Raw genomic sequence first — 24,261 nt, 5'->3', positions numbered from 1 at the left:
GATAGAAATGATCACTTCACCTCTTTGTAGAATTCTATCACAAATCATATTTTTGTTTTGTTTAATTAATGTGACAGAGGGATTTCATGTTTCAAAATTACCTGTCTGAGCTCAACTTCAATCTAAATAAACAGCCTTTTCACTTTTTTTCCCACTACTTTTAAAGTTGACGCTCACTGAAATAGAAACCTCCCAGCGTGTTGCCGTCTGTTGGCCTCTTTTCTTAATTAATTTTGTTTGCCTTGTTTCTGTTTTTTGAGTCACATATTTCTATATGTGTATAGCAAATAATATTCATGTTGCACATCCAAACATTTGCATATTAATTAAAAATGTATGGATCCTGTCCGTTTGTGTCTGCTTGTCTGTCACTCATCTGTCTGTCAGAATCAGTTTCCACTTCATTATTACCTGTCTGTTATTAAAAAACACACTTAGACACAAGTTATTACAATAAAACAGGAAGTGCTGCATTAAAAATAATACAAACCACACAGAGACATGTCGTCTGTATGTACATTCAAAACTTTATTATGGAATACAGTGTAGAAAGCGTTTTCCCAGTCAATGCAAATGGCCTGCACAATATTACACAGTGGAAAACAAAACCAATATATAATCCACAGAAAAAAGATAGAAAGAAAATCCTGCTTCCTCTTCTACTCTACTGCCCTCTGTTGGGCTTCTAATGAGCACCCTCTGAAAACCAAGGACCCACCCCACTGCAGCCTCCATATGTACATCGTTCACTCGCCATTCCCTCGCAGATCTCCCTCGCCAACGGAGTGAGAGGTCACGCCTTCGACATGAGCTGACTGTACGAAGATGGGCGGATGTCTGATCCTCGCTTTCACGCCCCCCCCCCACCCACCCCCCCCGACTCCCTCCGTCGATGGTGGACGCCTCTAGATCATCTATGTACAGACTACGGTGCTCTGCCTCTGGGGAGTCAAGTGTGCGTTGATGGCAGAGAGGTGAGCGGCATGCCTGAGGGGAAGTGAAGGCGAAGGAGGGAGGGGAAGGGGGAGGTGCTGGGAGGGGGTGGGGGGGCGAGTGAAAAAATCCATTATATATACAGACTGCCTGCCTGGCTGGCTATCCATCCGGAACTGCAAGTCATTTCCTCTCTACCTCGCCCTCCTTCGTCCTCCTCCTCCTCTAAGCTCTCCACCTGTTCTATCAGCAGACGGCAAAACGATAACCAAAAAATAAAATAAAATAAAATAAAAAATAGACGGCGTCGGCTTACAACTGGACGAAAACACCAGACTGAAAATTACAAAAAAAAAAAAAAAAAAAAAACACACACACAGGTGGAGAAAATCCAAACCCTCCTATCTTTCCGCTCTCGATCAACCTTCACGACACGCCCACTTCCGTAAAACACAGCGACATGAGTTGAACAAAAAAACGACAAAAATGACAGGATTATTTAACACAATAATATACAGACAGAGATGAAGCCAGCCCCCCTCCTGCAGCTTCAGGAACGTTGCGTGGTTTAAAAAAAAAAAAAAAAAAAATCAAAAGAAAATACAAGAAATGACGAACACACGTAAATTCCAAAAATCACAGATCTCTTTTAAATGTGTATTTTACATGATATCAAAGCAGAGCCCGTTCATCTAGATTTATATATGTTTTTCATCATTGTTTGAAGTCACGTGATCACGAGAAGATACTAAATGTACAATCTTGCTAGAATGACAATCTATAACGTGAGAAAGGATCTCGAGAGAGAGAGAGCAGCGATAAGATTTTTTTTGTTTTTCCAAATCCAGTTTGTCATTTGTCGTCATGCACTACATAGGAACAGCTAAGACTTCAGCATTACTTCAGTTAAACATTACACGCAATTTAAAAAAAGGACTTTACATTGGTTCGACTTCTTTTTTTTTTTTTTTTTTTCTCCGTTTTCATTCTTTTTTGAAAAACAAAACTGGAAAACGAAAGAGAAAAAACCCGGAAAATAAAAAACAGCTCATTCAGAATACGTAATTAACTACCGTCGTCTTCAACGTTATTCGTTTTATCATCAGCATCTCCAAGATATCCTTAAGAAGAGCCTTGTGTGACTTAGCACAGCCCAGCTGTCGTAAGAATGCGCAAAGAAAAGAGGATGGAGGGATGGAGGGATGGAGGGAGGAGGAGGAGAAGGGGAGGGGTATTTATACTCCAGTGTAGACTGTAGAGTGAGTGCAGTAGTGGTGCATTTGGTGGAGAAACACTGGGCCTCATTTATAAAAAAAAAAAATCACGTTGCTCGATTTAAAGGGATAGTTTAGATTTTGTGAAGCAGGGTTGCATGATGTACTTATCCATAGGTATTACCTAGCATGGAGCTAAGCAATGTACTGCTGTGGACAAGGTCAGCAATAAAATGTATTTTAGCCACTTAAAAAAGGTCCACCTTAAAAAAATGTATTTCATTGTAAGTGTGTGAATATTTAGAATATTTTTACACCATTACCTTGCCATCAGACAGCTTTTTCTGACAAGAAAATGTTGTTTTTTAAGCCAAATGTCGCTCTCTCCAAACCAACCAAACTCCATTGGCAAAATCAGTAATTTTACATTGCAAGAACACAGGAGTTGCCGGTTTATCGCTGCCTCAATCTTTTAGTTTCTTTGTCTTGTTGTGTGACTTTGGTGAAACTGAACTACCCGTTTCGAACACAGAAGTCACACGATAACACCGACAAACCAACCAATCGAGGCAGCAGCAGACCAGCAGCTCCTGGGTTCTGTGAAGTAAAATTACTGATTTCGCCTATGGAGTTTGGTTGGTTTGGAGAGAGCGATATCTGGCTCATGTAACGGCCTTTTCTCATCACAGAAGGCTGTCGACGGCGAAGTGAAGCATTAAAAATATTCAAAGTAAAATATTGTGAGTAACTGATATTGACTTTGTTTAGGTTGACTTTTTTAAGTTGCTTAAACACCTTTTGTTGCTGATCCTGTCGCTAATACACTATGAACCTCAAACAACCCCACTTCAAATAATCCAAACTATCCCTTTAAGCCTATATTTAATTATATAATCATTACAAAGAATATGATAGAAACAAATGACATGTGAGATGATTCTGCATGCAACTGATTTTTGTAAACGAGGCCCAGGTCAGCGTGAAAATCCCACTAATCAGCGGTCAGATTAGCCTACACAAGTCCACACTTAAAGCCAAAAGAACACAACTACACACTGGCCCTGAATTAGTGTGGAGAGAGCACGCCTCTTTCCCCCGAGAGTGGGTTTGTTTCGATGCACTGGGCGGGGCCTTTTTTTTTTTTTCCCCCCATACATCAGCAGGCCCAGACGGAGCAACATACGAAAACGCCTCTCTTTAATTAAAGGGCGTCCCGCTGCTCCGGTAAAGTGAACAAACTCGGTGCAAACTGGCTCGGCCGCGGTCCGCCCAGGCGAGAACGAAAGAAAAAAAAAACCCAGCTACAGTCGCTCCGTACGTTCGTGACGGACTATTTCGGTCACGCGAATGATCTAAGCCGCCGCTGCCTTTTTGGAGACAGCGTGGGACAAGACAGGGAAGGAGGGAAGAGGAAAAGGAGGAGGAGGGGGAGGTGCTTGATGTGTGGGGAGATGTTTGTGTGTGTTGTTTTATGTGTGTGTGTGTGTCTGTGTGTCGATGTGTGTGACACTCTCCTCAGTTCTGCATCTGCTCAAAGAACTTGTAGGTGGGGTTCTCGTAGCCGTTCTGCTGCATCTTGGACAGGTGGCGCTCCTCGGGGGTGACGGCGGCGTCCACCTGGAGGGGAGTCAGAGAGAGGGGGGAGGGTGAGGGGGATATAAGACTTCTTATCTCAAAATCATGACTTAATATCTCAAAATCATGACTTATATTTCAAAATAATGACTTGTTATCCCAAAATTATGACTTATTAACTCAAAATAAAGACTTATTATCACAGAATAAAGATTTTTTTTAATATCAAAAGACTTACTGACTCAAAATAAAGACTTACACTCAACATATGTTTACAGATGTAAAGAAAATTTTTATTTTTAATACGTCCTGGAAGTGATATTTTTCGTTTTCGGTGTAACTGAAAAAAATGAAGAAACAAAGCTGCCACAACAAGCGTATTTTTAATTAAACGGCTAATGAAAGTTGTGAAATGATAAAGGAGGATAATTAGAAAAAGGCATTCAGGAGATGAATTGTTAACAGGAATTAATCCCATTATATTCAGAGAGCAGATAATTAAATAAATACTTGTGTGAGGAGCGTACAGAACCATCCACTCTATACCATGATGCATGCATCAAAACATACTGAAAAACAGCTTGCACTCACACGGGCCTCACCCCCCACACACACGGCAGACTGACGGCCGTATAGAACAGCTTGTGCACAAACACACACACACACACACACACACACACACACACACACACACACACACACACACGTGAAAACAAACACACAGGTCAGCTGTTTCTCACCTCGATGACTCCGTGGTGGATGGAGGTGTACTGCTTCTTCCTCAGCATCACCAGGGTGATGACGATCACGGTTGCTATGACGACGCCTCCGACCATCAGGCCGATGATGGCGCCCTTGTTGGAGCCCACGTCCTCCGCGAAGAAGACCTGCGGGGAGGCGAAGGACGAGACAAGACGTCGGGCGACCTGTCAGTCAAGTTGGCAGCAGCCAATCACGACCAGCGTGACGAGTTTAACACAGTGAGAGTAGAAATGTGGTCGCCAAGGACTTTTCTTTACACAGTTAGCTCCTCTCTAGAGATATTTAATTCTACCAATGTGATGAAAAAACAGATCCTGTGACTCATTATAATGACAAACCTTCAAAATAAATGACTTAGAATTTCAAAATAATGACTTACTTTGTCAAAATAAAAACAAACTTTCTCAATAAATGACTTAGCATCTTGAAATGAAAACTTGCCGTGTCAAAATAATAAATTAGAATTTCAAAATACTTAATATGTCAAAATAATGTCTTAGTATCTCAAGTTACAGACCTAGAATGAAAAATAAAGATGCATTATGTTTAAATAATGACTTAGAATGTCAATAAGATGTCTTAACATCTAAAAATAAAGACTGAGCGTCTCAAAGGAGACACCAGTCTCTATTTTGAGAAAGGTTCTCATTATACACGTTGGCAGAAATGACCTTCCGTACATTTTTCTCATCGTGTGCAGTGAAAATGTGTTACTATGTTCTCCTAAATCTGCTGAGTGTTTTAGTTTTCAGCACAGGTTTGCTTGTCACTTCTCTCCTCTCAGCTCCAGTAGCTGCTACCACCTTAATTCAGTGTGTTGAAGAGGAGGATGAGAATCCCGGTGACCTTCAGGGTTACAGCCTATTTTTTTGTCATTTTTTCAAAAATAGCATCATTACTGAGTCAAATTTGGCTTGAAGATAACTGCTACGCTGCTAAGAAACAAAGGCGCAACACTTAAAAGCACATGGGCATTACAGCGACTGCAGGGTGAGGGATAATTTCCTGGTGGAGGCTTTAATTCCTTCCTGTGGCTGTCAGGTGATTTACAGAAAGCGGAGCGCGACGTGAGGCAAACACCGATGCAGCGTGACTCAGCTCCAACACAATACAGAGACACATGATTAAAAAAATTCTCACAAAAGGGGCCTCTCCGTCGCAGATTACGCCGCTGCGTGGAAGTCAAAAATAAACGGCTTCTGAAGGGAGGAAAACAAGTCCTGATGCGTACCTGCGCCGACGCCGGCGCAGGGGGATAATGGGACAGAAACCCAGTCAGCTGGCACAAACTTCAAAACGCCACTAAACTGCAGATAATCTAACAGGAACACATCTTGACATCTCGGCGCCGCTACCCCCTGCTTGTGTCAAACACCGCGCAGGAGTGGGGACTTAATTTCAGGGCTGGTGAGCCTCCTCCAGAATAATCCTGCGGAAAGCTGATTGGGGTTACGGTGAATATCAAATTAAGGAGTTGAGTTAAGGAGAGCGCCTGACACTCTGACTGCTCATTGTGAATGCAAGAAATGTGATATGTAATAAAATGTAGGGATTAAGAGATTAAAGCCTTTAGGTGAGAGGAATAAGGTACACGGATTTGGATTTGACTGAGGATGGATTGAGGTTTTTGTGCTGGCATTACAATGCTGGATGAGATTAATGAAAGAACGCAGAACTGGGTTAGAGCTTTAGAACGTTTGGGTAACAATAACCTGTGGCTGACCAGAGAAACACTTACACAGAAAACACAAAACTTAACTCTCATCAGAGGACAGAGGGTTTGTTTTTTTGTTTTTTTAAAGAGAGGAGCAGACAAGTGTGACGCACGTATTATCGCCGGTTGTCTCCATGGACACCTGTCTCCATGGTGACAACCTTGGGAGTTAACCAGGAGGACAGAGTGGAGACGCGGACCTGACAGCGCGCGTGTTTGTGTGTGTGCTTGAGGGGAGGAGGGGGGCAGAGTGCAGGCTCGCATGTGTCAGTGAATGCATCTTCGTGTGTGTTTGTGTGTCCATTTCTTTCTGCTTATTAGCATAAATTAATGACTGAATTTTAAATAAGTCTGCATTAGGGTGGCAAAGTCTGTGCATTTTTCTTAACCGATAGCTGCAAATACTAACAAACGATTGATTAATTAAGCATTAATAATTAATAAGATACAAAAATGCCTCATTCTCGATTTTTTTTTTCTCTCGAATTAGGGCCCAAGCAGTGAACGTTGCGACGATGCTATTGGATTAGCTCGGATTGTAATTTTTTTTCTTCTTCTCTGCAATATTCCACGTGTTGTATTTTAATGAACTCCTCCTACAGAATTCATCACAAAGATTTCAAAATTGGTGTGTGCCATCTAAACTACGCTGTGATCAAAAGCTATTAAAAGATCGCTGAACGGTGTGGCCATGGCGTGGCGCCGAGTTTTGATGTCTCGCCATAAAACACGAAATTGCTACAACTTTAGTATAAATGATCCGATCTGCACCAAACCATGACGACAGATGTCTCAAAACAATGTCAAATGACCTATAATTACTGCCATTTCTGGTCTGTAGATAACTTAATGGCCCTTAATCGATTATTGATCAATCACTAGTCTGCATATCATCACTGCTTGTGTCGGAGCGAGCTGCTGTGTGTTTGTTTACCAGTTTCTGGTGGTGAACTTCATATTCGGTGCTCTGCCTGTCCTCCGTCTCCATCCGCAGCTCAGGAATAGCTTCCATCTTCATTCCAGTCACTGGCGAGGAGGAAAAAAAAGTAACATCTATTATGGATGGTGACACTCAGCTGCTTTCACTTTCTCACACACTCACACACACACACACACACACTGAAATCAAACTCACTCGCTCAAGCCGGTCGGACAGCGACGTGTTGGATATAAATTGAATATAGCACATATACAGCGCATATACGGTACAGTACGCATAGAGCCTGCAGCTGCACCACAGCTGGCGCTTTAACGGAGGTCAAGTGGAGTTGACTGTGTGTAAATAACGGCTGACTGGAGGAGCGATAGCCGAAAAATACTGTCCTGACTTTGTTCTTAAAAACAGTCTTGTGGTGTATTTTAAGAGGAGAGTGTACTTAACCTGAACAAGTATCTCTTGTTAGCCTGTGAGCTACTTTGACATTTTTAAAGATAATATGTACCTTTAACTGCAATCTCATGAATAGATAAACCTGCATACGCTCACACAACCCCACTTAAAAAACTCCAAACTGTCCCTTTAAGAGCAGCTTTTCAGGTTGGCAGACACCTTCTGCTGGTGCATCATTAATATAAGTTACTAACAAAAGGGAAATTTCTGCAGACATGCTAATAAAGCAATTAATACTTAATTGAGTTTCTCCACATCTGCTAATTTTATCAGCAATTATGAAAGTCAATGATCTTTCCCAAAACTTAAAAGTTCTAATTCATAGCTTATACAGCAAATCTACACAGCATCAGTAACTTAACTTAATAAAAAGTGGTACATTTAACTCAGTCAGGACTGTGGAGATTAATTTCACTGTACTTTTATGATTTAATCAGCTGTTTATGACTCTTATTGCACAGTGGCTCTGATGTGGTCACAAACCCAAAGCTACAGAGCCTCCGATATTTCCACCAGAGGGTGCATTCCTTCATCAAGAACCCTCTTTGCACATAAGTAAGCAAACACTGATAAGGGACTTAGAAGGAACATTTTTAGACTCCGTAGCCTAGCAACAATCTGCACAAATACTTATTGCAATATTGCAATAGCTACTGAACAATAGTACCAACCTGGCCGTGTGGGAATGCCTCTGTCAAGATTGGGGCGAGAGTCCACCGGCTCGACTAGAGACAGAGAGAGCAATTTCATTTTGTAGCACAGAAATTATTGGACTTCATGTTGCTTTATAGCATTTATGGGTGTCGTTTCTATCGGCTTTGAAGCAGCCTAAATGCAATAAAATGTTAAGTGCTTCAGTGAGTACCCTGGTTCTCGGTGTTGGGCTGGTTGAAGCTCTCGGGGTGGATGAAGCCGACTCCCCCCAGGCCCAGCGTGTCCTCCTGGGGCAGCAGGTCGGTCTGGCCGTCTCCCAGCTCCTGGTCGGGCATCAGGGCGTCGTTGCCGTAGCTCATCCTCACGTCCGTCTGCAGGTTGGCCAGCTGCTGGGCCATCTCCGCCTGCTCCCTCTGCAGGAGCTCTGGAGGGACACGATGAGGAGGGACACAGGTCAGTGGACTACTACTGTACCTCAATGTATTATATACTATAACTTATAACTTATCTGATGTAGCCTGTGTTTTCCCAGAATTCATAGCAACTAGCAACAAGCTAGCAACAGAATGTCATATATTGTAGATTTAAGATATGACTAGGAATATGTCGCTTTTACAGCTCTCCCAGCAACGTTGTTTAACCGTCTTCAAACTTTGTTTTTCTTCTAGCACAGAGCTTATAAGCGCAGGACACAGGAAAGGACAAAGTTGACCAAAGTTCAAAAGGGGGCGGGACTTCAGGGAGGGATCAACTGAATCTTTAAAGTTGAAGATGTGTTTATCTTTCGGCTTAAAGGAAATGTCACACACAAGTCTCAGAAGGGACTGACAGCCACCAGGAAATGTTGTTTAGCTGATTTTTTTTTTTTAATAGACCTGGCACCTAGCACTCACTGATCGGTGTTTTTTCTTCAGTGTATGTTTGTTCCTGTGTGTGTATTTGTGTGTGTGTGTGTGTGTTTTGCCGGGCAGCACAGACTGTGACAGTCTCCGAGACAGAGACACAGATGGCTGCGTGACGCACTCAACTCCAATAAACCCAAAAACCCACAGAAACCTAGCGAATGCAGGGGTGGGGATGCAGGGAGGGAGGGGACGGGGATTTATCTCGCCAGCGAACAGTTTCATTTGACTATGAACAGAAGAATTAGGCCAAATAGCTCTGATGCCCTTATCAGCAACAACAACAAAAAAAATTGCATGTTTCTGGGGGCTGGAATTTGGAGCATTCAATCTCTGTGGTACATGCAGCACAATCAGGACAGTGTGTCTTCCCCTGTATCTGTCTCATGTCAGAGCCAGAGCAGAAAACATCCAAAACTCACATTTACAAGATGTGCTTCACGTTTTATTTTCTTGTCTCCCTACCTATTAAGTGCTCTCTCAGCTAAAGACTCTTCTCCATCTTTCTTAGTTGCACTTCTGTGGTTTTATTTTACGGCTGCCTGGATGTTGTAAAGCCTCTGTTTTCTCATTTTAAGACACCAAATAGCAGCTAGATGTAACGTTTAAAGGGTAACTTTGATATTTTTCAACCTGGACCTTATTTTCCCCAGTTTTTTTTTTAAATCTAAATGACACTAATTTTATCATCGTACTTCATTCATTCAATTAACCATCTTTCCACTGTTCCAATAATCATAAACTCTGGTTGTTTGGTTGAAATAAATCCTCAATTCACAGAGTTGTATGTGAAAATATTGTCACCCGACACGCTGTGTCTCCTCACCTCCCTTTCAGTCAGACACAAAAACATGGGAAAATAGTGACCCTTTGAGTGTAAGAATGAGAGAAAGTGAAAGACTCACCAACTTGGTCCTGGATGTCGTCGGCCACACCGGGCACCTTGTAGAGAAGTCCCAGAGACTGGTTCATACGCTCCTCGATGACACGCAGGTGGGTCAGGACCTTTAACGCACACAAGGTCATATAAAACTGCACCAGCATCTTCAGAAAAAAACCCAAAAACTGTTGAAAAAACATTGTGTGTCTGTCGCTACCTGAGGTCTGATCTGCGCGGCCTTCTTGGGATCCACCATGCGGACATGCTCGAAGTGTTTGAGGGTGTGCTGCCTGTCCTTCTGCTCGGCGCGCACGTACTTCTTCAGCAGGTTGAAGACGTGGCGAGGCTACAAGACACGAGCAGAGAGAACACGAAAAGACAGATGGTTCAGGAGCAGAAGGAGGACGGGGTGACATGTTCACAAACAGACCTTTGTACTGAACTGAAGCCAAAATCCAAACGATCCAAGCCATAAAATCAGTCAATAACATTGTTTTTTTCCTGCATATTTTTCTCTGAATATTAGAAAATGATTATATTCATTCATCAAATCTCACACATTCAGTAAATGCTTCAGACTGATGTTGCTTTAGAATTTAACAAAGAAGTTTTATGAGTGTTCAGCCAAGTTTTAAATTATTTCAACATTTATATAGTGCAGGAGAAAAACAGTTTTGCTGAATTGCAATCCAAAACATTTATCTGATTTTACAGCATGTACTGTATAAAGGGCTCAGTTTTTTAAAGTCTAACTTTGTATATTCTCCCATTTTTTGTGTCTAAGTGACTAATGGGAGCAACAGTTTTTGAAATTGGTCCAGTTTTGAGGTAAAGTGCTGCAGCTGTCAGAAGCACAACTAAGCTGCAACCTAATCTCTCCAGGCAACTGCACAGTATCAAAGACAATGAGACTAAAAGTGCTTGTTTTTTTTGCCGCTGACAGGCTCAGATTGTTTTTTAGAGTATCTCTCATGATTATTACATTAGTTTGGAAAGGATCCCTACAAAGACCGACCTTTTTTTAAAAAATAATATCGCTTTGTTGAAAGTGACCAGACTCCACTGACAAAAACAGTAATTTTACCTCTCTGGTCTGCCTCTGCCTCGGTCGTCTTTTAATCCTTTAAAACTACAAAATACACAAAATAACAAAACCTAACTAACCCATCAGGCAGTGGTAGACCACAGAGGTAAAGGTACTGTTTCATGCAAAGTTTGGTTGCTTTTAAAACAGCTGTTTCTAGAATTTTACTCTTAAAAAAGGTCCGTCTCTGTACGGATCATTTCCATCATGTTGTCAGACACTTAGAAAAACAATCTGAGCCTGTCGGTGGCAAAAACAAGCCTTTTCACTGGACCTACTTTGATGGCGAGTTTGCCTGGAGGGATTATGTTGCAGCTCAGTTTCGCCTCAGCTGGCTGCTCCCTCAATACTGGACCCGTTTCAAAAATTGTTGTCCCCATTAGACGCTTAGATGCAAAAACAAGGGAAAACAGGGCCCAGGCTTAAAAATACCAAAGCTACCCTTTAAGTGTATTTATACAGTGACAAAACATAGAAGCGGAGGACTAATAAAACAGGAGAGGTATTCATGTTTTGCAGCAGGTCAGATTAAAGACTAATAAAAATATCTCACTTCAAATAAAACCAGAGCAAGAAATATCCTGATGAATAGGTGAGAATCTTAAAAGCAACAACAAGAAGGTGTGAAACGGCGGGACAACAGTGAGCTCTGTGAGGAAATACGATTTTCACAAAGCCATGTAAATGACAAGGGGAGTGACATTGATGGGGACTGTTACACCGCCAGTTGTGTTGTACGCAAACTGTGTATGCGTGGTTACCCTGGGTGGGTCCTGCTGCAGCGCGGTCAGGTAGCTCTCCAGAGCCAGGCGGCGGCGGTCGTTGAGCAGAGCCTCCACCCGGGCCATGTGGGTCTCCACCAGCTGCTGGCGCTCGCTGGCGGCCTCCTGCTCCAGAGCCTCCACCTTCTCCTGGAAACGCTGCAACGCACAAACACACACAAACATGCGATTATTGCAAAATGCAGATGATCAAAATAAGCAACAGATGTTTGTGATGCAACTGCAATGCCACCAGACCCCCTTCAAAAAAATGATCAATTCCTATCAAATTAATCGCCAACTATTTTGATGATCAATTAATAGTTTTGAGCCATTTTTTAAGATAAAAATATCCAAATTCTCTGATTTCAGCTTCTCAAATATCAATATTTTCTGGGTTCTTTACCGCTCTATGACAGAGAACTGAATATCTTTGGTTTGCGGAACAGTGATCAACATTTTTCACAATTTTCTGACTTTCATGGCCCAAACAACTAATCTATCTTTCAAGAAAATGATTGACAGATTAATTGATAATGAAAAAAAATTGTTAAAAAAGGAAGACAACATTTTATTGATGGTAAACATATCCAATTTTATAAACACAGTAAACAGTAACCAAGATAGGCTACTTCTTTGTCACTTGTGGAGACAGTCTCCCTTAAAAAATCCCCAACTGTGAGGTCTCAATTCTGTTAAGACGAGGTGTAAACAGGCTTGTAGATCAATATGTCCAGAGGCTGGGCGTCTCACCTGGATGACGGCCTTCTTGTCTGCACGTGGAAGACTCTTTGCTTCCCTCTCAGCCTCCTCCCACTCTCTCATCACCTGAGTACAAGGAAAAGGAGGGAAAAACATCAGTTATACTTGTCTGTCTGCTTTATCTCTGCACATGTTCTATCACAGGTTGATTTTACACTCGAGCGAAACATCTCATTGCTCTTTGTGGCGGGGATCTGATCTTTTCACGGCTGTCTAAGTGGAAGAAAATCTGACATTTTACATGGCTGTGGAAAGATAACATCTGTGCTGCGGGGGGCTTGAAAATCAGATGCTTCCTGTCTGTGTAAATAATCCTGTCAGATCGACAATGACGATACGAGGGAGCTTCTGCTTTTTAAATCGCAGGGGGAGTTACACTGCCAGGTCAAAGTGCAGAATGATAAAAATAATCAGTTTCTGTTCCCGTTTTTGGTCACTTAGAGACGACCGTAGCTGCATCCTCTCTGACTCACCGGGCGGCTTCTTTAATTCAACCCAAAGACGTGACCCAACAGCGTCTGTAAGGGTGAAGTCAGCTGTGTGAAATCGGACGATGCTGCGCCTGTAGCCGCCCACGCAAAACAAACACAGCCATCCAGAGCCGCGCACAAACTCTGGAGAGAAAAACGAGCCTCCGAGAGCCGCACAAGGTTGTCAGCGTTCTCGTCTGGAGCTTTTGCAAACTGTGCCATCGCTGCGGACCATCTGGCTCTCTTCCGGAGACGCGAGCCAGTTGATTAAAGAACACAATTAAAGTTGAATTGGCTCGGTCGGCTCACCCGGGAGGGATTAACAAACGCACCTATTCGTCTAACTTGACGCACCTTTTTCTCCCTCCCTGTTCTAATCATAGAAATGTCTCCGTCCTCTCCCCGCTGCCAATAAAGTCCTCGTCTCTGTTCTCCTGCTCGGCTGCTCATTACTCATTCATGTGTGTTCATGTGACTGCTGAGCTGCAGACTCACAGCAGTGACTTATAAAACAATAATAAATATGTTAAAGAATAAGAAAATAAATGTGGAAATACAAGGAAGAATAAATAAAAGAATAAATGTAGATATTTAAAGACCAATAACAAAATCTAAAATAATCTGTTAACTGATTTCTGTTTATATTTTGAAGATTTTTATTTGTTTAATGCATATTAACTACTATATTATTTTATGTATATTTTAAATGTTTTATTTATTTCTATATAACGTAAATTATTTATTTTCATCCCTTCATTTTTCAGTGTTCTTTTCCCTATTGCTTTTGCGCTTACTTGAAGCGTCAAGAATAAGTAAAAAATAAAAAGATAGAAACAAATGACATTACATTTAAATATTAAAAAATATACACAGAGAAAATAGAGCAATTTATATGAATTATATATATATATATATATATATGTATGTATTTAAGCAGAAAAAAAATTTAAATGCAGAAAAAATAATATTTCAAAGATACATATTCTTTTATATTTTGTCTTTCCACATTAACTAACTTATTTTTCTTTGTATATATATTTATATTTTCATCTACTGATTTATTCTTTTATTTATGCATCTTACATGTATTTACTTATTATTTTGCAGGTGTTGGCTGTTAAAAATCCACCCACAGTGAACACAGTGAATCTCCGTCAGTACCTGGGACATCCTCTCGCGGTGTTTGGCCTCCAGGCTCTCTTTGGCCTTCTGGAAGTGGGCGTGTTCGTTCTCGTCGGCGGGCGTCTCCAGGTAGTGGTCCACGGCGTCGGGGGAGCTGGGCGTGGCCGTGGGTACTGCACGAAACGAGAGGGGGGACAAAAAAGAAAAGGAAGCGGGGAGGTGAAAAGACTTAGGCTGATTGGCTGGCTGCGCTGCCTTGGCACACACAAAAGACAAAAACACAGAGTCCAAAGTGGGTTAATAGGGTTAGTGTGAGATCGGGAAGAGAAAGAAAACAAGATAGTAGCTGTAGCTGGAAGCCAGGACCCTCCGAAAGCAAACAAGCGAAGTCCTCAGATGACCCTCTAGTCCTTTATAGAAGAGAGACAAAACCCCTCTCTCATTTTTATATAACTTCATTCAGAGCGGCTCTCGTGCCTTAAATACCGATGCTGGAATATTTCCTGCAGCTCAGAAAGTACAGACGTACCAGCGAGAAATAGAAACGGACCACCAATTGCGTGAAACCTGGATTTAATAAGTGGAAAGTTGATTATCTTTCACAAGTGCGTTATCAAAAGTGGAGTGTGAATCTATGGGTGCATGCATGAAGACTGCGCGTCATGTAAAATTGATTATCCCTGCTTTCCAGATTGAATACTATTTTACACACTGTTGCATGCAGTATGCAAACAATTGGGACACACTACTTCCTCATAGCATGTTGCCTTAAACTGCTCATACACCTATGATGCTGGGACGTTGTGTAACATGCAAATAGAAGTGGTTTTCAGTGGTATGGGGGGGTCTGTTGGAGCCCATGGCCCCATGGGTAACTGAAAATGTGTGGTGCATTACGGAGCACAAAATACAACAACAAAGACCCTGCACTCTTGAGCACCTGAAGCATATCAAGCAAGAATGAGAAAGAATTTCACTTTCAAAACGTCAATAATTAGTGTCCTCAGTTCCCAAACACTGAGTGAGTGTTGTTAAAAGAAAAGCTGATGTATCACAGTGGTAAACAGGCTCCTGTCACAACCTTTTTGGAAGGTTTTCCAGGCATCAAATTCAAAATGAGTGTTTGGGGTTTGTGTAACTGGACCACAAACTGCATAAAACCTGGATTTAATCAATGGAAAGCTGACTATCTTTCACGAGAGTGTTATCAAAGTTCGTGAAGGTTGTGCGTCATGTGCAGCTGGTTATGTCTGATGAGAGCGCGTGACCGCACAAGACTCAGAAACGACGGCGAGATGTTATTCACTCTGACCTGCGCTGAGTGTTTTGTTAGCCTCTGCTCCTCAGAATCATTTCAAGGATCAGTTCACAGAGCTTTCTGGTGGTACGATAGCAGCAGATAACAGCAAAGATCTCTGGGATTCCTGCCTCGACCCCCGACAACAATGGAGGTGGATGGAATTTAGCTCGGGATGCTCGCGGCATTGAAAAATTCTGTTTGAGGAATTCAATACAACTCGCATCCTTGTTACTCTGATAATCCACGGAGCACGCTGTGAAACAGACTATTTGTTTGGCGGAAAAGCGGCTCCGGTGAAAATTGATCGGGCGTGTAGATTATCCAGAGTAACAGCGACGTTTCTTGAGGAAAGAGATACCCCAGCAGGCAAACAAAACTATCTGCATGGTTAGATAACACCAGAGGTTATAATTTTCAAAGTAAGGCTAAGCTGTCCTCTCTGGTCTTTAAAGAGCTTGTGAATCGGCTGCTAGAAAAACATACTTGCAACTGTTTTAGAGTGTGCATATACAGGCAGGGATAGGGGCTTACATGTATATATAAAGGAGTATAAACAACAAAACTATGAATGCAACATTCTTGTTTTGGCTCCCATTTTTCATGAGTTGAAGTAAAAAATGTACATCTTCTTCCATGCACACAAAAGGTTTATTTCTGTCCATGTCAGTGAGCCGAGATAATCCATCCAGCTGCCAGGTGTGGCACACAGAGATGCTGATTAAACAGCAGGATTATGACTCAGGTGTATCTTGGACTGGTCACAATAAAAGGACACTATAATGTGCAGTTATAGTAGTATATCACCTCTCTGGTGATAAACTTAGCATTGATGCTAGTCAGTATAGTCAAGGTCAAGATATTTTAGGGATATAAACATGAGAAAAACACATATTTGAGTGGATCTTTAAGTGATGGTGCAAAATGATGGTAGCTATCTGAAACATCACATCCACATAATTAAGTAAACTAGCAGCACAAGTGTTAATTGTGTACAAAGAGTCAAACACTGAACACGGGGATGATTTCCCTTGTTACTGCCCAACATATAAAGTGCATCACTTCCTAAGTGCTGCAGAACTTTCCCAAGAACGACCTTTTAGAACAGCGAAAGCTTTCATTAAGTGAACAAACACTGAATCAATACTGTGTGAGTCCGAACTCTCAGAGAACAAAAACAGAAAAGTGACATTTGCGGTAGGAAAATTGCTGTAATTATCATATGCTTTACATTTACAAAAAGGTGCCATTTGCAAAAAAAAAAAAAAAAAGACTGTGAATCACTGTTAATTGACCACATGTGCGAGTACAGTGTGTGTGTCTGTGTGTGTGTTTGTGTGGATCTGTGTGTTGGCGTGAGGGGAAAAAAAGAAAAGAAAAGACACTGCAGCACTTTCTCACCTCCTCTATGCTCAGCAGAGCAGAACTCTCAGACCAAAACACACATGCACATGCACTCTCACACCTAAACACACACACACACACACAAACAAATACACACACACATACGTACACAAACACACGCACACAGACTGTGGATAAAATTAGATCACAATATAGGGAGATGGAGATAGCATGACTCCATTTTGCTGCAGGGCAGATCGTCGTGACTGAGGCGCACACACACTCACACACACTCACACACACACGCATATCGAGCAAGGTCACCGAACCTTACACAACACTGAAATCAGCACTGAGCCAAACACTTAAACCGCCTCATCTGTAACACACACACACACACACACACACACACACACCGACACACGGCCCTGGCCATGAAAAAAGGCCAGGGGAAGAAGAATAGGTTACTATTTGAAATCCAATCAGTTCACTTTGTGACTGAATGATCTCGTCTACGCTCTTAGAAACAAGGGGTTCTTCTTGGAGGGGTGTGGTTCTACCCAGAACCATTTGCTGCTTAAGAACCCTTTTTTTGAAGTAAGCGTTCGTCAAGGGTTCTTTGTAAGAATAAGGATTCCATTTTTGGAAGAAAGAGTTCTTCAGGAATTCTTTTCTGCAGGGAATCATTAAATAGCTCTCTGGGTGGGTTCTAGATAAGACCCTTGGAGGATAAAGGGGTTCTCAGTAGAACCCCCTGGGTGGGTTCTAGATATACCTGTGGAATGTAAAAGGTTTCTCGAGATGCATTTCACCTTCTCCTTTGGAAACAAAGCGGGCGTGTCTTGTTCTGCAGGTTGCTGCACACATCCTTGGTTTCAGTGGTTCCCCTCAAAACTAGTTAGCACTTTTCCTACAGTGTAGCTCAACAGAAGGTGGTGAGAACTCCTCTTTCTGTTCTAGTCTTTTTCAAACGATCTAATGGACAAACACAGTAACATGGTGGGAAAAATCACGGAGCACAATCCTCATCCTCCATGTTCCCTCTGATAATCAATCACCACAATGTGATGCAGGAGGCAGGCGTTCTCTGAGAGTGTGTAATGATGTATTGACGAGCTCTTCCTCACCGCAACCCGAGGAAACCGCTCACGTTTAAAAGAAAAAAAAAAACTGCAGCATGGTAATTTGACATCCGGTTTTAAGTGAATGTAATGAATTAACCAGAACTGATTTCCTGGAGGAGGGAATAATGTAAGCAGGCCTGCAACAGCGTCGGGGTTGTGAGGGATAATGTGCAGCGAGGTGAGGATTATGGAGAAATAATTCCTGCCTGGATGATTTTACGGCTTGTCTCTGTGTTAAAGTAATATACAAGACGACGCCCATGAAATGACTGCAATCAGAGAAATTAGAGCAGTTATCATACATACTCTATAGGGAAACATCCCTGTTACCATGGCGATGTAAAGAGATATTCAGCCTCTAAAGCAAACTGTGCATGAAAATAAATCCTCTGTATCTAACTGTTATTATATGAGCATACTGTACAGTTTTCACCATCATGTTTCACTACTTAATATCAGTGATGGAAAGTAACTAACTACATTTACTCTACTGTACTTAAGAACAGTTTTGAGGTATCTGTACTTAACTTTAGTATTTCCATTTTATGCTATTCCACTACATTTCAGAGGGAAATGTTTGACTTTTTGCTCCACTATACTTTATTTGACAGCTGGATTTACTGAGGTGATTAAAGGGATAGTTTGGATTATCTGAAGTGGGGTTGTATGAGGAAGTTATTGATTGTCAGTGTATTTTCTACAGTAAGCAAGGTCAGGGTCAATTAACTATTGTGGACAAGCTCAGCAAGAAAGGGTACTTTATCCACTTTTTTTTTTAAAAAAAAGCAAGCCAAATATCGTTCTCTCCAAACCAACCATCTTAAATCTGGCACTAAGAAATACCAAAACAAGAAGTATCTTCACTGATGTTTCAGAGAAGCTTTTCAGCTTTTCAGTAACTAAAGCTTGGGCATAAAACCTGAAACACCTCTGCGACTCTTAACAGCTTTCAAAACACAACTAGGTCCGGTGCAGCTCAAAGGAAAACGAACTGTAAATGTCACATAGCTATCTTACACACTGGAAGGATTCCACCTACAAACTGAGTGTGAAAGTAAAGACAAAAGTGGCACAATCAGGTTGGTGGCTTTCAGAATCCACAAGAGATTACAGGGAAGGTAAAGTCTGTTTTTTTAGTGCAAACACATTTATTTGTCAGACGGACGCACACAGAGACGGGGAGTTTGAAAAGTAAAGGTTAGCCAGGAATGGAGCCCCCAGGTCAAGAAGAGAAGCACACCGAGCAAGAAACCTTAGAGCAGCTGTTAATATCTGACAGACAGCCGGTAAAAGCAGAGGGTTAGAGACAAAACGACTGGCGCTCAGGCCGGTTAGCTGCTGCCGGCAGGACTTACTGACGCTGCTGCAGACAGACAGGCAGTACTCCTCTGACTCAAAGTTATTCCTGTTGCCCCCGCAGCCGCCGTAGATAAACTGAGCACAGCGGCCCTCCTGGCGGTCAAAGTACCAGCGGGGCAGCATGGCCCGACAGGGACCTGTCTCTGCGTTGGCCCAGCACACATCTTGGAGGACACACACACACACACACACGTCATCAGAACACTACCACAGAAGTCTTTCTAGGTCACCATACACCATGTCATCTTTTTGTTGTCTGTCCACCTATAAAACATGCCACTTAAAGGGATAGTTCAGGTTTTTCTCCCCTGTTTGGAGAAACAGCAGGAGTAGCAGTGGAGGAAGGCGTATTTTAGTCACTTAAAAAAAAGCCCCAGCTAAAAAAAAAGAATATATATGACCTATATTTAGAATATTTTCACTGCTGTATTTTGTCATCAGACAGCTTTTTCTGATAGGAAACTGCAGCTATATACGTGAAATATTGCTCTCTCCACACAAACCAGCAAAAAGCAAAATCACTAATTTTACAGGGGAGTTGCTGCTTTACTGCTGCCTCCGTTGGTGAGTTTGTTTGTGATATTGTGTGCCTTCAGTGTTTAAAGGGTTCATTTGGATTCACCGAAGTCACAGAATAACTAACAAGCTAACAACAAACAACTTAACCAATCGAGGCAGCGACTCAATCAACTCCTGTGTTCCCATTGGAAAAGGCTGTCTGACGGCAAGGTGAAGCAAAGAAAATATTCTAAATGTAGTTATATATTATAGCTTTTAAACTGATTTTGATTTATTCAGGTGCCTCAAACACCTTTTGCTGCTGGCTCTGTCCCCAGCAGTACTTTGTTTAGCTTCCTACACCTGCACTCCTCCTGCTTCTTCATACTGAGGGGTGTGACCATGACCATGGATAAGTTCCTCATACAAACCCACTTCAAAAACTAAACAAACTATCCCTTTAAAGTCATGTTACAAAACAGGCCATGTGAAGAAAGCCAGGTTTAAGCATTATTAATGGTACTTGGAATTTAATTTAAGAGCAATTTAACACTAAAATGAAGAAACAAAGCTGGAACAACCAATTCTGACTCTAATGGAACGTAGCTAATGAAAGCTCTGAGATGACAAACGAGCACAATAGGAAAAATGACAGCAGGAAATTAATTGGTGAGGAACATGAAGTTCAATTGTGTTTAGCAAAGCATAAAAAATGGAGGGAAAAACATGTTTTGGATGGTGTACTGCCACGTTTGTTCCAAATTAATCTAAATGTGAAGAAACCTGTCAGCTGATCGCTGTATTTTCTTTAAGGACATTTTCAAGGCTTTCTCAAGGATTTCCAGGCACCTTGATGAGGCTGTTTGTATTCATGAGAAGATGAGAGACAAAACTAGACACACGCCCACGTCAGAAATGTTCCTCACCCCTTACAACCTCTTCCACAGACTCAGTGGTGGTAGTGGTGGTGGTGGTCGTCATGGCAACGTTGGTGGTGGGCTCATCGACGTCATCGTCCAGCGTGTCGACGATGTCGTCATCTCCGTCCTCCTCCTCGTCCTCCTCCTCCTCCTCCTCCTCCCCCACCACCTCCTCGTCCTCCTCTCCGTCTCCGTCCTGGTCATTGTCCAGCACGTCCTCCTCCTCCTCCTCCTCTTCCTCGTCGTCCTCCTCAGCCGCCGCCGCCACCTCCTCCTCCTCCTCGTCCTCCTCTACCACAGATGGCCTGGTTTCCTCTTGCTGCTCCGCTGGCTCCGGCTCCCGCACCATACTGGGAGAGGAGGGGGGAGAAAAATGAAGGTAAGGGAGACATATGGAGAGGACAAGAGCAATTGGGGGAAGGAAAGGTGACAGAGGAAGAGGGATGATGAAATGAGGAAGAAGAGGAGGATGAATGGGAGGGAGGGAAGGGCAGACAGTTTAAATTATAACCAACCTGCAGTTTGCTTCCAAGCAGAGAAATTTTATTCTCACGGCAACGTTGAAAATGAAAGTGGCGGTATCTATGATCATCTGAGCACTGATGTATTACTCTGCTGCTGCCTTGTCCTCATTTATCTGTGTGTGTGTGTGTGTGTGTGTGTGTGTGTGTGTGTCTGTGTGTGTGTGTACCTGTTGTCAGAGTAGTCAGTCTCCGCTCCGCCCCACCAGACATCGGAATCATCAGCGTCCTGCTCGGCGCTGTCGGCGTCGCGCTCTGCCTCCGCGGGACAGCAGACAAACTCCACTCCGCGGAAACGGTCGATGCCGCACGGCAACAGCATCCCGTAGTCGTGGAGGTTCATGGTGCGGTCTCCGCAGGACTACACAGACACAGAGTAGATCAGCCACTGTTCCTGCTGCTCATTACAGTAGTTTAAAGGGTAACTTAAAAGAACATCCACTGAAAGTACTTGTTTTGCCACTGAGAGGTTCAGAACATCCCTTCCTAAGTCCCACCCCTTTTTGCTCTGTGTTCCAATAACAGCTGAGCAAGCTTGGTACCAGGCAGAACGTCAATCAGCTTTCTCCTTTCATTTCCTGTGGGCAGATGTGATGTGTACTATTTAAAAAAAGCTCCCTCTATGTATGGATCTGTCCTATAATGTTATCAGACACTTTAATTAACAATCTGAACCTGTCAGTGGCAAAAACGAGCCCTTTTATTGGACGTAGTTTTACATTTTTTGCAGGATTTCACAGCTAACGGCAGGAGTCTTGCTCAATACTGGACCAGTTTCATTTTCACTTAGACACAAAAACATGGGGAAATATGATCCAGTTTGCTTTTGGTCTTTGTGCTTGTACTCACCTCCTTGGCCACAGTGTGCCAGTGCAGGTGGCTCTCGCACTGGTTCATGCGCTCCTGGTGCAGGAACTTGCACTTGTCGGGAACGAGCAGGGCGTCACTCACAAATTCTCCCACTGCAGCAGAAAACAATATCCATATTTATAATTCATACACACAGAGGGCAGCTTCAGACCGATTGAAGACACATCTCAACCAACGCTCATGACTCCCATTAAGCAGAGCTGACTCCTTAGTTGCTATGGTAACCCTTGTAGTAACCAGAGCATAGATAGTGTCTCTCCTGCTTTCCTAAAAATGAATGTTTGCTTTCTAGAAATGCTTTTACACGATCAGGAGGAACATATTTTGGACTCACCCAGGCAGCGGTAGGGCACCACAATGTGCATGTGACTGCGACACTGCTTGCGTCCCTTCTTGCACCAGTTCTGGATGCTGACTGGCTGGTTGGCCTCCACCACGTTGGTAATCTGGAGCTCAGGGTACACCTACACACACAGTATTATATGTTATAATCAAGCCAGTTTCTTTGAACTCATCTGGAAAGCTCTTGAAAGACCTTTTTTCTCAGTCTTTGTTAAAATATTCTGCTCTGTAACTTTAGGAAATTTGTATTTTTCAGAGATATCTCCATCTTTACATTACCGCAGTGTTCCCTGATGTCGTTTCTGCTCGGCAGCCTCGGCTCTGTTTACCTCTATGTTCCTCTCAGCCATGCATGACATCTGCCTCTGCACAATATTCTGAGTCGACGTGTCATCCCTCTCCAAACACCTCTCCCCTCATTCTTTTTCATGACACCTCCTCTTCTGTTTTCTCTCCCTCCGAGCCTCTCAGAATGCAGATAATAATTCCGTAACCTCCGCGGTTCCCTCTCGCATATGCCAAATCTGCTCTTTCATTCAGCATCGGGTGGGGAAAATCCTCAAGTTCTGCATATCGCTGTTTTTCTTTTTTTGATATTTGAGGTTCAGAACGTTAAAACATTTAAAGCCGGGGCCTACGACTGATTGTTTGTTATCGCTGGATGTTGTTATCAGTGGTTACAATGGAGAGATGAGCTTATCTCGCCTTTGAGTCGGTCTTACAAGCTTTTCAGAGAAATCTCATTATGCATCACCTTCTCTTATCAGACAACTTTTCTTACATTGTGCGTTTATGCAGCGAAAGCCTCCAGTACACTGCAGGAATATTCTCCAAAGAGATGTGGTGTGTGGTTGGAGGCAACAGGAACTGAAAAATCACAGTTTTATTCACCACAACAGTCGGTTTATGAACATCTGCCATGAGGAGTTTGTTTAAAGCTACAGTAGGTAACACTTAACAATGAAGACCACAAATATAGTGCATTATGGTGGCATTTATACCGGATTATAATGCATTCATAATGCTTTATGACCCTCATAAACACATACAATGCTCATGTGCAATCAGGGGTTGACTGATGGGGATTATTATTGCACATAAACTCTGCACCCATCAGCTGTAGTAAGGGCTCATATTATGCTATAATAGTCCATGCAGTATCAGTTGTTAGTTAGATAGTGAAGTGCATATTGATGCATCTATAATAAAGCATCCTTCATCATGGATGAGAGCAGCCTGTCTGGGTACTTTGCTCCTATGCAGGGTTTTTTTTTTATGTGGATACACCTGCTAAAACAGGTGACTGACTTTTTCCATTGCCAGCACAAAATTTTGCCTGTTCTTCTTTTCTGATGTACGAGCTCTTCATCACGAAATCCACAGCTTCAAGGGGGTGCAAACTCGCCACAAGCCTTCATTGCATGGCAAAAATATCATGTCCACTTGGGTGCCATATTTACATCACTGCCTATCTGAAGCCGATATATACCTTTGACTACTGCAGGGTCATTTGGCCCAAGAGCGAATGCCGGTTGTATCTTTTCCAGTTCAAGAAAAAAAAACAAGACATCAGCAGGTGTTAGTGACTTTTTCCTGTGTAGTGTAGTGTCTAGCTTCATTTGACTTCATACAAATTCGGAGGTCCTTGCTAGTTTAAACATATTAAATAAGAAAACCATTTCAATTTTTAGCTATTAGGAGCCCAGATCCACTGGCCAGTCAGGTGAACAATCATGCCAATCAACAATCAGTGTTGTTACATT

General features: G+C 42.5%; 1 protein-coding gene across 2 annotated transcripts in view; it reads right to left on the bottom strand.

Moving 5' to 3' along the window:
• Positions 1–509: 509 nt before the first annotated feature.
• Positions 510–24,261, bottom strand: part of appa (amyloid beta (A4) precursor protein a) — a 52,163-nt gene continuing 28,411 nt past the window's right edge. The window contains exons 3-17 of one of the 2 annotated variants that reach the window (XM_084714144.1): positions 22,491–22,620; positions 22,136–22,248; positions 21,457–21,647; positions 20,772–21,115; positions 19,344–19,511; positions 14,263–14,396; positions 12,623–12,697; positions 11,870–12,028; positions 10,242–10,370; positions 10,050–10,149; positions 8,454–8,666; positions 8,260–8,313; positions 7,133–7,224; positions 4,463–4,609; positions 510–3,764 (exon numbers count right to left, since the gene is read on the bottom strand). In XM_084714144.1, coding sequence (XP_084570270.1) covers positions 3,663–3,764; positions 4,463–4,609; positions 7,133–7,224; positions 8,260–8,313; positions 8,454–8,666; positions 10,050–10,149; positions 10,242–10,370; positions 11,870–12,028; positions 12,623–12,697; positions 14,263–14,396; positions 19,344–19,511; positions 20,772–21,115; positions 21,457–21,647; positions 22,136–22,248; positions 22,491–22,620 — 2,151 coding nt within the window. In that variant the 3' untranslated portion in view covers positions 510–3,662. The remainder of the gene's footprint in view (positions 3,765–4,462; positions 4,610–7,132; positions 7,225–8,259; positions 8,314–8,453; positions 8,667–10,049; positions 10,150–10,241; positions 10,371–11,869; positions 12,029–12,622; positions 12,698–14,262; positions 14,397–19,343; positions 19,512–20,771; positions 21,116–21,456; positions 21,648–22,135; positions 22,249–22,490; positions 22,621–24,261) is intronic. The other variant, XM_084714145.1, reaches the window with a different exon arrangement.

Source organism: Lutjanus erythropterus, chromosome 24 (genome assembly GCF_056507025.1).
Source record: "Lutjanus erythropterus isolate fLutEry1 chromosome 24, fLutEry1.hap2, whole genome shotgun sequence".
Classification (NCBI taxonomy): Eukaryota; Metazoa; Chordata; class Actinopteri; order Lutjaniformes; family Lutjanidae; genus Lutjanus; species Lutjanus erythropterus.
Note: the sequence above shows the minus strand (reverse complement) of the source record. Positions and strands in the feature narration are given on the sequence as shown.